At 41.5% G+C, this 14,090-nt stretch overlaps 1 protein-coding gene across 1 annotated transcript; it reads right to left on the bottom strand.

Moving 5' to 3' along the window:
- Window positions 1–11,367: 11,367 nt before the first annotated feature.
- Window positions 11,368–13,660, bottom strand: LOC145954798 (uncharacterized). The gene is made up of 5 exons (XM_083069488.1): window positions 13,604–13,660; window positions 13,025–13,492; window positions 12,654–12,872; window positions 12,179–12,449; window positions 11,368–11,897 (listed from the first exon to the last, which is right to left on the bottom strand). Exons 1-5 carry the CDS (start codon window positions 13,658–13,660, stop codon window positions 11,368–11,370), a joined length of 1,545 nt encoding a protein of 514 aa, XP_082925614.1.
- Window positions 13,661–14,090: the final 430 nt, after the last annotated feature.

Below are 14,090 nucleotides of genomic sequence, written 5' to 3'. Positions count from 1 at the left end.
CTAGGTTGGTTCAAAAGATGAGTTTAATTACTATGTCACATCCTCAACCTTATCATTTGCAATGACTTAATAAGGATGGCGACATAGTAGTTGACCAACAAGTGAAGGTCAAGTTTTCCATTGGGAAGTATGAAGACCAAGTTTTATGTGATATAGTACCAATGGAAGCTTGTCATATTTTGTTAGGAAGACCATGGCAATTTGAAAAGAAAACTATACATAATGGTCTTACTAATGAAATTTCCTTCATTCACAAGGAAAAGAAATTTGTACTTTATCCTCTTTCACCTCAACAAGTGGTTGAGGATCAAGCACAAATGAAAAACAAAAGAAAAAGAGAAAAGGTAGGGAAGAGTAAAGAGGAAGAAATATCCTCTAAGGGAATTATGTCTAAAGAGAATTGTCTTATCACTAAAGAACCTATGAAAACTATTCTCTTTATTCATAAAGACCTTAACTCATACCCTCACGCTGCCACTAATCTTGAAGAAGAGATTCACAAATCCATTATTTTTAAAGAAAAAGAATCTCAACTTCAAGATTTTGTGAAGGAGAAGTGAACTTCATTTAGCTCTACTTCTCATGCTACTTCCTTGGTGGTGCCCAAGGTAGATAGCCTTGCTTTTTGTAGGACTTGTCCTACCTTAGTTGTGTCAATAATGCACCCAATTTATGGAATATATTATTTGTTGGATATAACATATGAACCTTCAAGGTTCCTTGTGACAAATTCTTTTCATAACTATCCAACAAATAATATAGTCCAAAATTGTTTAGGAAATTTCTTAGTAGTTTTTTCATTATTTTCTAGGAAATGCCTAGGTTACCACATAGGGTACATTAGGCAAGATGTTTTAGTTTTTAGGATTAAGTCTTTAGTGTGCTATAGTTTTAGTTTTAGCACATTTTTAGGATTTAGTAATATACCTAGTCTATGTATAGGAGAGGATCCTATTCATTATATTAGTAGGTCTAGTGTCATTCATTTCTTTAGGTTCCATGAAAGGATTCCTTCTAGGATATTCCTATCACATTTATTTGTTGAAAATATCACATCTAATGAATTTTATTATATATTTGTAGGTATGACAAATGATCATGAGGACCCTCGAGATTTGAGGTCAAATCCTTTTCAAGAGGGAGGGGATGATAGACTATGCCCAAGGCCAAGGAATCCAAGAGGTGATATACTAAAAGAACCAAGAGGAATGGGATGATCTTAAAGACCTTTTTCATATATTTTGTACATAGTTCCTTTGTATAGGTCTAATTTTGCCTTTGTATTTGTGAGGCACTTTACTTGCTTTCAATTAGTGATTGTATATTCATTTTAGGGTGGGTTACTTGGAGAGTTTAACTCCATTTAACCTCCCTAGTTGATACATTCATTTTGTATTTTTTCAGTAGGGAAAAAGGGGTGGCATTTAGCAATGCTTGAGGGTGTGACTAGTAATTGGGTCAGGACTGGGCCTAGGCAAAATTTTACATATTGGACTCATTTTGCTCCTAATTTTTCATAGATTTGATTTAGCTAGGTCTCATCATCATATGATGAACCTAACTAAACCAAATCAAACATTTTTGAATTAATTCATGGAGCAATTTGAGCACTTGGCCGCCTAGCTCTCCAACTCCTTCTTTGGCCGAAAATTGCAAGCCATTCCTTCAAGCCTAGTAGCTTCTCTTCCAAGTTTCTAAACTTAGGTAGGTTGAGCTGACCTTACCATGGTTCTTAAGTGAACCATGGTCAAGGTAGCTTCTCCTACAAGTTTCTAAACTATGGAAGGTTAGCTACACCTTACCATGGTTCCTAGTGAACCATGGTTAAGGATAGCTTCTCCTAGAAGCTACTTCTCCCTATATATTTGATTTTCCTATACTTGTACTCACTTTTGACAAATTTGAGAAATGAAATCTGAATTTTCTCTCTAAATCAAGAGTCCCTAAACCGTAGAGAACTTCCACTCTAGGTTTCCCTCAAAGTTTATTCAAACTTTGTCTTGGTTCCTCAAGCTTCTACAACAAGCTAAGGAGAACCGAATCATCTTCAAAGACTTCTACTCCATTGGAGCTTGCTTCAAGGAGTTTCGGATCTCTTTCAAGGTCAACTCAAGAGCATTTTCGGTCCTAAGCATGGAGAGCTTGAAGGAACTTCAATCTCCTCCAAGTAGCTCCATCACCTAAAGTAAATTGGCCTCTGCCAAGACCCACGCCGGGCGCAATTTCTATCAAGCTCGGCCTACACTTCATTAGAGCCCCTGGAACGACCAAGCCCGGCGCATTTATTGGGGCGCCGGGCGCATTAACTACTGGAAGGTCTGAGCCTTAATTATGTCGGGCGTGTATCTGCCAAAGCCCGGCCCCACACCAGATTAGGTTAACCTTTGGGTTTCTACTGATATGGGGGCCGGCGTGGGTAATTGCACGCTCGACGCGACCCATCAGATGCCCCATAACCCCTCACGCCCACTCTCCCACTTCTCACGTTTTTACACCAACCTCTCAACTCATCTCCCTACACACTCTTCTCCTTCAACTTCTCTTCATCTCCCTCAGATCTTCTCATCTCAACTTCTCTTCATCACTCATTGTCAGCATTCTCCATCTCGAGGTCACGCGTGCCATTTCTCCTCCTCTACAACAGTTCAACTCAAGTAGGTTCACACTCAATGTTTTTCTTGTCTGTTATAACTGGTTCTGCATTTTTTCTTCTTCTTTTTGGGATTTCATGGGGCTTCTGTTAACCCCCATTGGGGTGCAATCGCGCCAGGCGCGGTGCCTTCGGCTGAAGCTTCGAAACGGCCCGTTCAAATTCCAGAATGGCCCGTTTTGGACTTTGGAACGGACTGTTCCATGTCTAGAACGACCCGTTTCGGAATTTGGAACGGACTGTTCCAATTCCAGAACGACCCGTTCTGATCTTGGAACAGCCCGTTCTGGGCCAATTTTCACACAAGTCTACTTGTGCCCGCGCAATTCCTTTTTACGCCCGGCGCAGTTGGTTCCAGAGAGTCCTCTCTACTCTCTGCGCCCGGCACAATTATGTTTTGTGCCCGGCGCCTTCGCTTCCAGAGAGAGCTATATGCTCTCTACGCTCGGCGTACAAGTTTCAAGCCCGGCGCAAACAGCTCTGAACCCTTATTTTTGTTGTTTTTAGTTTCTTTTTAGGTTTCAGTTTCAGTCTAAGGCTAGTTTCCTTTTGAGTAACTTGAACTAGTCATCATTGTATGCTTTATGCTCATGCCTGTCTGCCTGGAATTCTTGTTTTATTTTCTGCAGATGGCCTCCTCTAGCAAACGCCCCCGTGTTGGCCAATCGGGTCAACCACCACGCAAGCCACGTAAGCCCTATTCCAACCTCTTCCTCACCGAGCGAAATGAGACTCATTTTGAGTCTATCAGCAGCAAGAAGTTTATTCTGGAGAGGCGGGTGGAGTTAGAAGAAAATGAGGCCCTGGAGTTCCAGAATGAATTACACAGGCGCCGGTGGGACAAGCTTGGATCCTACCCACTCCCGGCCAACATAGCAGTGGTTAAGGAGTTCTACGCCAATGCCCTGAGACTAGAGGAGGGCATTGCACCATTTACCAACTATGTTAGGGGTGTGCATGTCCCCTATGATGCCAGGACGATTAATCAGTTTCTGGGAACTACGCTGAGGGCTGATGAGGAGTCTGAGTATGGCAACTACACAACTGACACGATGGATCCTGCAGTAGTAGAGGTTGCCATCTGCATGCTTGGACTTGGGTTCCACAGGAACCGATCTCAGCAACCTCTCCATGTGAAGCACCGGGATCTCCTTCCAGTGGTCAGGATTTGGTCTGCCTTGGTGCATGCCAACATCCTCCCGTGCTCACATGTCTCCGACCTGCACTAGACTCGGGCCATGCTCATGTACTGCATTATGACACAGAGGACCGTGGACCTGGGCGGCATCATCTGTATGGAGATCTCTGGCTGTGCCAACTCTGCACCTGGCTCCGCCCTTGGACATCCTTCGCTCATCACGCAGTTATGCCAGCTGGATGGTGTGGATGTCCATTCGCCTCCGTTTGAGGGTCTTGGCCAAGCGATTGACAACAGATATATCTCTGCCTATTGCCAGGACCGCGCACCACCAGTCGTGCCTGCACCCGAGCCCATTCATGCTGCTAGGCCTCAGGAGGACGTACCTATGGATGAGGCTTCTGCCCCAGGCCCTCCCCTCACTTTGCATCAGCGTTTTGACGCCTGGGAGAGCCGCATGGAGACCTTCATGCAGAGACAGGAGGGTCGGATGGATGCCTTTATGCAACAGCATGAGTCTCTCCACCGCGGGCAGATGTTCATATTGGATGCCTTCAGGAATTTCTCTCTGCACTCCGCTCCCAGCTACCAGTTCCCCACCACAGCTAACTATCATGCCTATACTGGCTGGCCTGGGGACCAGGCTCCTTTCTTTGGGGGAGGTGGAGCTGCTGCTGATGCTGCTGAGGAGGATGGAGCACCTGTTGAGGATGATGACCAGCTGCCTTAGCCATTTTTATTGTTTCTTGCCATTTATTTTTCTGTCTTGTATTTTCAGTGTTTAACGATTTTTGTCCCAAAACGCTATTATTATATTTAGTTCTTTTTGATGATTACTCTGTTGGTTCTTTTTGTGAATATTCTGCTTTAGCACGATTTTTAATCTTGTTGATACTTGTTTTGCTTATGGTCGATTCTGGATTGTGGTTTGCTTGATGTTTCTGGTGTGTGTACCTTAGACATTTTCAGGTAGCGTTAGATCTTTAGTTCATGACTAGTTGCATACGAGTTTCAATGTTGATCATAGAACTGAGCTGAGTTTGATAGTTTGTGTATGCATAGCCGAGTGAGGTTTGAGCCTAAATACCGATGAGTGAACTACGCTTAAGTTGCATGATAGACTTTGCTTGAGTTTCCCTGGTGGTTTGCTTATGTTATGTACTTATATGATCAAGGCATTCATATTTCCTTATTTTGTTAACCATCTAAGCCAAAAAACCATCTTCACTTTTCACTTGACTCATACCTTCCTAAGCCTAAACACCACACTTTCTACTTATCCCAAACCATGAAAAATTAACCATAACCTTTGGCTTTGGTTAAGAGAGCAAATTGTTTACATCAAACAAGTTTGGGGGAGTTGAAGACTGGGAAATTTTGGGAAGAAGAAAGTATGTGGTCAGCAATTACAAAATCATTCAAAAACAAAAAAAAACAAAAAAAACAAAAAAAAAACAAAAAAAAACAAAAATATTAAGATGCAAAAGTGTAAATATGCATCTCATAAAGGCTAATTAATGGCTTGGATCAAGTTATGGGCATGTGCTAAATTGTTGTATTGGGGTATGAAGAGGGATATCATTGTAGAAATCTTAATTGCTCTCTTAAGCCATAGCAACTTGAATCCTTGAAAAACCATGAGATTGTTACTACTTAACCCATATTTTCCCTAATAAAGACCTTGTGATAAGTGTCTGCATTTGTTTTACCACTGGTTTCATTTGGAAACAAAGAACAAAGTTGAATCATGTGGAAGTGAGTAGTATACTAGAGAAAAACACTCACCCTGTTACACTAGTGTGCATAGAGAGAAATACTTTCCTAGTGAGGATGCATACACAGATAGTCATTACTCTTCTCAGCTCTTTGATCTCTTTTGAAACCTTTGTTTGCACCTTGTCATGTTCCATTGCAATAATTGTGACTGAAAGTTCATCTGAGGTTCATGCTTGCTAAAGGAAAATATAAGTAAACTATGATGTAGAATTTGACACACATGCATTGCTTTTTATCTGCTAGATTTATTACCTGTTGCTTGAGGACAAGCAAGGTTCTAAGTTTGGGGAAGTTGTTAAGTCTCAATTATACTTCTTTTTGGATGATTTTTTTTTTTTTGAATGATTTTGTAATGGCTGACCACATACTTTCTTCTTCCCAAAATTTCTCATTCTTCAACTCCCCCAAACTTGTTTGATGTAAACAACTTACTCTCTTAACCAAAATCAAAGGTTATGGTTAATTTTTCATGGTTTGGGATAAGTGAAAAGTGTGGTGTTTAGGCTTAGGAAGGTATGGGTCAAGTGAAAAGTGAAGATGGCTTTTTGGCTTAGATGGTTAACAAAATAAGGAAATATGAATGTCTTGATCATATAAGTACATAACATAAGCAAACCACCAGGGAAACTCAAGCAAAGTCTATCATGCAACTTAAGCGTAGTTCACTCATCGGTATTTAGGCTCAAACCTCACCCGGCTATGCATACACAAACTATCAAACTCAGCTCAGTTCTATGATCAACATTGAAACCCGTATGCAACTAGTCATGAACTAAAGATCTAACGTGACCTGAAAATGTCTAAGGTACACACACCACAAACATCAAGCAAACCACAATCTAGAATCGACCACAAGCAAAACAAGTATCAACAAGATTAAAAACCGTGCTAAAACAGAATATTCACAAAAAGAACCAACAGAGTAATCATCAAAAAGAACTAAATATAATAATAGCGTTTTGGGACAAAAATCGTTAAACTGAAAATACAAGACAGAAAAATAAATGGCAAGAAACAATAAAAATGGCTAAGGCAGTTGGTCATCATCCTCAGCAGGTGCTCCATCCTCCTCATCAGCATCAGCATCAGCAGCAGCTCCACCTCCCCAAAAGAAAGGAGCCTGGTCCCCAGGCCAGCCAGTATAGGCATGATAGTCAGCTGTGGTGGGGAACTGGAAGCCATAAGCGGAGTGCAGAGAGAAACTCCTAAAGGCATCTAATATGAACATCTGCCCGCGGTGGAGAGACTCATGCTGCTGCATAAAGGCATCCATCCGGCCCTCCTATCTCTACATGAAGGTCTCCATGCAGCCCTCCCAGGCGTCAAAACGTTGATGCAAAGTGAGGGGAGGGCTTGGGGCAGGAGCCTCATCCATAAGTACGTCCTCCTGAGGCCCAGCAGCATGAATGGGCTCGGGTGCAGGCACGGCCGGTGGTGTGCGCTCCTGGCAATAGGCAGAGATATATCTGCTGTCAATCGCCTGGCCAAGACCCTCAAATGGAGGCGAATGGACATCCACACCAGCCAGCTAGCATAACTGCGTGATGAGCGAAGGATGTCCAAGGGCGGAGCCAGGTGCAGAGTTGGCGCAGCCAGAGATCTCCATACAGATGATGCCGCCCAGGTCCACGGTCCTCTGTGTCATAATGCAGTACATGAGCATGGCCCGAGTCCAGTGCAGGTCAGAGACATGTGAGCACGGGAGGATGTTGGCATGCACCAAGGCAGACCAAATCCTGACCACTGGAAGGAGATCCCGACGCTTCACGTGGAGAGGTTGCTGAGATCGGTTCCTGTGGAACCCAAGTCCAAGCATGCAGATGGCAACCTCTACTACTACAGGATCCATCATGTCAGTTGTGTAGTTGCCATACTCAGACTCCTCATCAGCCCTCAGCGTAGTCCCCAGAAACTGATTAATCGTCCTGGCGTCATAGGGGACATGCACACCCCTAACATAGCTGGTAAATGGCGCAATGCCCTCCTCTAGTCTCAGGGCATTGGCGTAGAACTCCTTAACCATTGCTATGTTGGCCGGGAGTGGGTAGGATCCAAGCTTGTCCCACCGGCGCCTGTGTAATTCATTCTGGAACTCCGGGGCCTCATTTTCTTCTAACTCCACCCGCCTCTCTAGAATAAACTTCCTGCTGCTGATAGACTCAAAATGAGTCTCATTTCGCTCGGTGAGGAAGAGGTTGGAATAGGGCTTACGTGGCTTGCGTGGAGGTTGACCCGATTGGCCAACACAGGGGCGCTTGCTAGAGGAGGCCATCTGCAGAAAATAAAACAAGAATTCCAGGCAGACAGACATGAGCATAAAATAAACAATGATGACCAGTTCAAGTTACTCAAAAGGAAACTAGCCTTAGACTGAAACTGAAACCTAAAAAGAAACTAAAAACAACAAAAACAAGGGTTCAGAGGTGTTTACGCCGGGCTTGAAACTTGTACGCCGAGCGTAGAGAGCATATAGCTCTCTCTGGAAGCAAAGGCGCCGGGCGCAAAACATAATTGCGCCGGGCGCAGAGAGTAGAAAGGATTCTCTGGAACCAACTGCGCCGGGCGTAAAAAGGAATTGTGCCGGGCGCAAGTAAACTTGTATGAAAATTGGCCTAGAACGGGCTGTTCCAAGATCAGAACGGGTCGTTCTGGAATTGGAACAGTCCATTCCAAATTTCGAAACGGGTCGTTTTGGACATGGAACAGTCTGTTCCAAAGTCCAAAACGGGCCATTCTGGAATTTGAACGGGCCATTTCGAAGCTTCAGCCGAAGGCACCGCGCCTGGCGCGATTGCACCCCAATGGGGGTTAACAGAAGCCCCATGAAATCCCAAAAAGATGAAGAAAAAATGCAGAACCAATTATAACAGACAAGAAAAACATTGAGTGTGAACCTACTTGAGTTGAACTGTTGTAGAGGAGGAGAAATGGCACGCGTGACCTCGAGATGGAGAATGCTGACAATGAGTGATGAAGAGAAGTTGAGATGAGAAGATCTGAGGGAGATGAAGAGAAGTTGAAGGAGAAGAGTGCGTGGGGAGATGAGTTGAGAGGTTGGAGTGAAAACGTGAGAAGTGGGAGAGTGGGCGTGAGTGGTTATGGGGCATCTGATGGGTCGCACCAGGGGTGCAATTACCCACGCCGGCCCCCATATCAGTAGAAGCCCAAAGGTTAACCTAATCTGGTGTGGGGCCAGGCTTTGGCAGATATGCGCCCGGCGTAATTAAGGCTCAGACCTTCCAGTAGTTAATGCGCCCGGCGCCCCAATAAATGCGCTGGGCTTGGTCGTTCCAGGGGCTCTAATGAAGGCTGGGCCGGGCTTGATAGAAATTGCGCCCAGCGTGGGTCTTGGAAGAGGCCAATTTACTCTAGGTGCGCCGGGCGTGACTATGTCACGCCCGGCGTGGTTAACTCAGTGAAGCTTCCACCTAGATTTTTCCACTCCTCACACTCCTAACATATTCTAATCTATATTAACCCACTCAAGCAAGATTCACACAATTAATACCTAACACAAAACACATATAACACAATATAACATAAATATCACAGAACACAAACAAGTCCCATAAAAAAGTATAGCATACAATTATAACACAATCATAATAAAAGCTAAAACACAAGTAACTGAAAAGCACATAAAAACACAGTTCAGATCTCTGGGTTGCCTCCCAGGAAGCGCTTGTTTACTGTCCCGAGCCTGACAATGACCAACTTGAATTGCTCTAATTCTCCTTCTCCTACTGTTGCTATTGTTCCTCCTTGCCCTGTGCTCAATCTCATGATTGCTCAACAACTGCTCAGAGGGATTGATCAATCTAGTTCACAATACCTTGCATACAAGAGAAAGCGGAGGACTAGAGTACACAGGTTAGCTCCAACAATTTATTGCTAACATAAAAATAAAAATAACAATAAAAGAATAAGTCACAAATAGCTATAAATACTAAATTGCCTTGCTAATCCCCGGCAACGGCGCCAAAAACTTGTTGAGATTTTCGTTGAAACACTTTTGTTATAATTGTAAATTAGTTTAATTATATCAACGGTCTCAAACACGGCAAGTATACCGGTCGTTCAAGTAGTAAAATTATCATATCCACAGGGATTAGAAGGTAACATAAGCATTTATTGACTATTCGTGACTAAAGAATGATTTCAATTTCATAGTTTGTCATGTGCATTCAAGGTTATGACTATTGGAATGAAAGCTATAAAAATATTTGTTTGTGAGTGGATAAGGGTAGAAATGGTATTATGGTTTGTGTGAGATTGTGGGGTCAGATTTCACCAAACTCAGACTAATGAATCCTTAATCTTTTGTTACATACATTGCTTAGTCAACCCATAAGTTTACTCAAACCTAATCCTTTAGAGAAAGAGTCTAGGTGCGGATAATGAATATCAATCCCTTGAGTATTCAATACCTACACTCGCATTACGGATTAGGGTTTAAGACTACTAATGGGTCAAGCTCTATCCCTAGATACAATCCCCACTAGGCATATATTTCAGAACTAGTTTCAATGGTATTTCCCAATACTCAATGGAACCTTAAATCATGCAAAGGGTGATCAATCCAAAGCAAGCATTAAGCATAGAAACGTACACAACAAAGAATGAAACATGTATATATATCATTAAAATGTAAGGATTACATTAGAATTCGTTGGTTACATCTAACCCCACAAAAAATGAGTAGAACCACTCAACAATGAGGGTAAAGCAAAAATAGAGATGGAAGAGAGAAATGAAGAAACTGAAGGAAAGATCCACACACGAACGTTCCCAAGCTCTGAGAATCCCTTCTACAGCTCCAAGGAGGCGCCCCTGCGTGAATGAGGAGAAAAGCCCCGAAATTGTCTTCAAATACGAGCTTGGGGAGTCAGATTAGGGTTTATGCGCCCGGCGCATAAGTCTTCGCGCCCGACGCATGGCCTTCCAAATACTCTCTGCCTTTAGGACACGCCCGGCGCAATTCATTTTACGCCCGGCGCAATGGCTTCCAGAGGTGAGATACTCTGTTTCTCTCGCCTGGCGCGGGTCATCTTGCGCCTGGCGCAGAACCTCTTTTATGCTCCTTAGCCTCTTAGATTTTCAATCCTAAGAATCTTCAATCCTCAATTCTCTAGCTCAATACCTGCACAAAAATGAGGTGTATTAAGGTATTGTTAGCTAAATTTGGGTTAGTTATATCTGCACACAAAATGAACCAAAAGAAAACAATTATATTGCAATGGTTCAGAGAATGAGTGGAATTGTTCAATAAGTCTCATCCAAAAAGAAGTATAATTGAGACTTAACAATCGTCAAGATTGTGTACACTTCTACCTTGTAGAACCACAGACCACATTTCATCAATAGGATCTTTGACATAAAATACTTGTGTTGCTTGGTTTGCCATGATGAAAGGTTCATCCTTATGACCCACCTTGCTAAGGTCTACCATTGTAAATCCCATTTCATCGGTTCGCACACCAATGTTAATATCAACCCACTTGCACTTAAAAACAGGAACTTTAAATGTACCATAACTGCTCTCCCAAATGTCTTCAATGACTCCGTAGTAACTTGTGGATGCCACAACATGATTTTTATCATTTCTACTAGAAAAATGCATAGATTGAGCCTGAAGAGTAACCCCACTATTTTGCATGGTATTATTATCATCTAGTGAATTTGTGTAAAATGAAAAATTATTGATATCATATCCATTATAAGTAAAGACATTATATTTAGGCTCATTTGCAAGACATTTTAATGTGACAGAAGCACTGACATCACTAAAGACTTTTTCTTTAAATCATTTTAAGAATGTCTTGTTATGCTCATTGACCAATGATTTTTCATTCATTCTAGGGTTATTTTTCTTCAAAAAGGCTTGGTGCTCAGATATGTAAGGGAGAACCTCCTCAGTGTTGTTCAATATATACAAATGTGCTTGAAGTAATTCCTTTCGAAGAATAAATTTAACTTTTAGGCCTTTTGCACCCTTGCCTTCAATTCTATCCTTATAACGAGACTTAGGAATCCCTACTAGTTTTGCTTTAGACATGTAATTTAAACAAAATTCAATAGCTTCTTCTACAATGTACCTTTCAACAATAGATGCTTCTGGACGGTATGGATTCTTGCTATACCCTTTTAAAATCTTCATGTAACGCTCAACTGGGTACATCCATCGTAAATAAATAGGGCTACACAATCTGATCTCCCTAACTAGATGAACAATCAAGTGAATCATGATGTCAAAAAAACTTGGAAGAAAATACATCTCCAATTGACATAGGATAATAATAGACTCATTTTCCAACTCATCCAACTTGTTAATGGCTTTAGCACATATAGCATTAAAAAAGAAGCACAAACGAGTTAACACACTTCTAACATTATTAGGCAAATGCCACGTATAGCCACAGGTAAAAGTTGTTGCATCAAAATGTGACAATCGTGAGATTTTAAGCCAACCAGTTTAAGATCATTCCATGATACAAGGCTCTTAACATTTGAAGAGTATCCCTGTGAAACTTTCACACCTCGTAGGAGTTGACAAAAACTTATTTTCTCTTTTCTTGACAAAGTATGACATGCTGGAGGCAAATATGTACGCTTACCTTCTAACTTTGGATGTAACTGTTCACGTATACCTATCTCTAACAAATCTTGACGAGCATTGAATCCATCCTTTGTCTTGCCTTTAATGTTTAAAAGTGTGCCTATTACACTATCACATACATTTTTCTCCACATGCATAACATCAATGCAGTGTCTAACATCTAGATGGCGCCAATATGGAAGATCAAAAAATATGGACCTCTTCTTCCATAACTTCTTCTCAATTGACTTCTTTTGGGTTTTTCCAAATATAATATTTATGTCCTTCACCTGATGATAAACTTGCTCACCAGTTAAGGGTGTGGGTGCAATTTCATGTTCTTGACATCCATTAAAAGCTTTTTTCAATCTTCGATATGGGTGATTAGGTTTGAGAAATTTTCGATGCCTAGTGTAGACAGTTTTCTTTCCATGCTTCAATTGTAGGTAGCTTGTTTGTTTTTCACAAATAGGGCATGCGTGATGTCATTTAACACTATATCCACTCAAGTTCCCATATGCCAGAAAATCATTAATAGTACAAAATATCATTGCTTGTAGCTTGAAACTCTGTTGACGATACTCATCAAACACATCAACCCCTTCTTCCCACAAAATTCTCAAGTCCTCGATCAAATGACTTAGGTAAACATCTATGTCATTTCCTGATTGTTTTGGGCCTACAATCATCATACACAATGTTACATACTTTCTCTTCATGCACAACCAAGGAGGCAAATTGTAAACTGAAAGGAGAACAGGCCATGAACTATGGTTGGTGCTTAAGTTTCCAAAAGGATTCATTCCATCTTAAGCAAGGCCGAGCCTAAGGTTTCTTGGCTCACTACCAAAATGTGGAAACAAACCATCAATTTTTTTCCATTGTGGGGAATCAGCTGGATGGTGAAGCATGCCATCACATTTTCTATTATCTGCATGCCATCACATTTTCTATTGTCTGCATGCCATGTAAGGTTCATTGCATCAGTTGCATTAGCAAACAATCGCTTGAACCTTGGAATAATTGGAAGATACCATAACACCTTCGCTGGAGGCCCCTTGTCAACTACTTCGTCATCACTACTACAACCATCATCCTTCACTTTGTACCGTGACAACCCACAACGAGGACATTTGTGCAATGATTCAAACTCTTTTCTACACAATATGCAATCATTAGGGCATGCATGTATTTTCTTATACTGTAGACCCATCAGACACAAAACCTTTTTCGCCTCATAATGACGATCTGGCAACGTGTTGTCTTTTGGAAGCATTAACTTCAACAACTCAAGCAACTCTGTAAAACTTTTATCACTCCACCCATATTTTGCCTTCAAGTTAATTAATCTCAACACTGCTGATAATCATGTGAAAGTTGTACAATCAGGAAACAAAGGTGTCTCTGAGTCACTTTTTAAAGTATCATACACATGTGATTGTACTTGCTGGAAAAACTCTTGTCCCACATCACGAATAATGTCTTTTATTTGATCTTCCATTTCTACATCACCTTGCTCAGTTTGGGCCACAGTTTGAGTTTCTTTATCTTCACCATGCCATATCCATGTTGTATAGCTCGTTAAAAACCCATCACAAATAAGATGGTCTCGTATTTCGTCAATTACACGTCATCTCCCATTTAAACAATTAACGCAAGGACAATAAAATTTTCCATTCAAATCTGCTCGATTTTATTGAGAAAATTCCAAAAACTGTTCAACCCCATTTTGATACTCATCAGTGATTCTTCTTGCATTTATCCAACTACGATCCATTTTTCTTCTTTTGTGAGACAAATTTATTTACACAATTGAGTATTTAGGGTCTCTCTATATAGTAGAAGAGCAAACCATACACTAATGCAATGTTATTTCAACCTATTATTTCATTTATCTAAGTAGGTAGAAGATCCAAATATAAGTCATCTTA

The sequence above is a fragment of the Cajanus cajan genome, chromosome 2 (assembly GCF_000230855.2).
Source record: "Cajanus cajan strain Asha chromosome 2, NIPB_CcT2T_4, whole genome shotgun sequence".
NCBI lineage: Eukaryota > Viridiplantae > Streptophyta > Magnoliopsida > Fabales > Fabaceae > Cajanus > Cajanus cajan.
Note: the sequence above shows the minus strand (reverse complement) of the source record. Positions and strands in the feature narration are given on the sequence as shown.

Coding starts and splice junctions, on each gene's coding strand:
- LOC145954798 (XM_083069488.1), bottom strand. CDS start 13,660: ATGGAAGATCAAATAAAAGACATTATTCGTGATGTGGGACAAGAGTTT. Junction 13,493..13,603: donor GACAAGAGTTTTTCCAGCAA/GTACAATCACAT, acceptor ATTAACTTGAAG/GCAAAATATGGGTGGAGTGA. Junction 12,873..13,024: donor ACAATGGAAAAAAATTGATG/GTTTGTTTCCAC, acceptor TTGTGCATGAAG/AGAAAGTATGTAACATTGTG.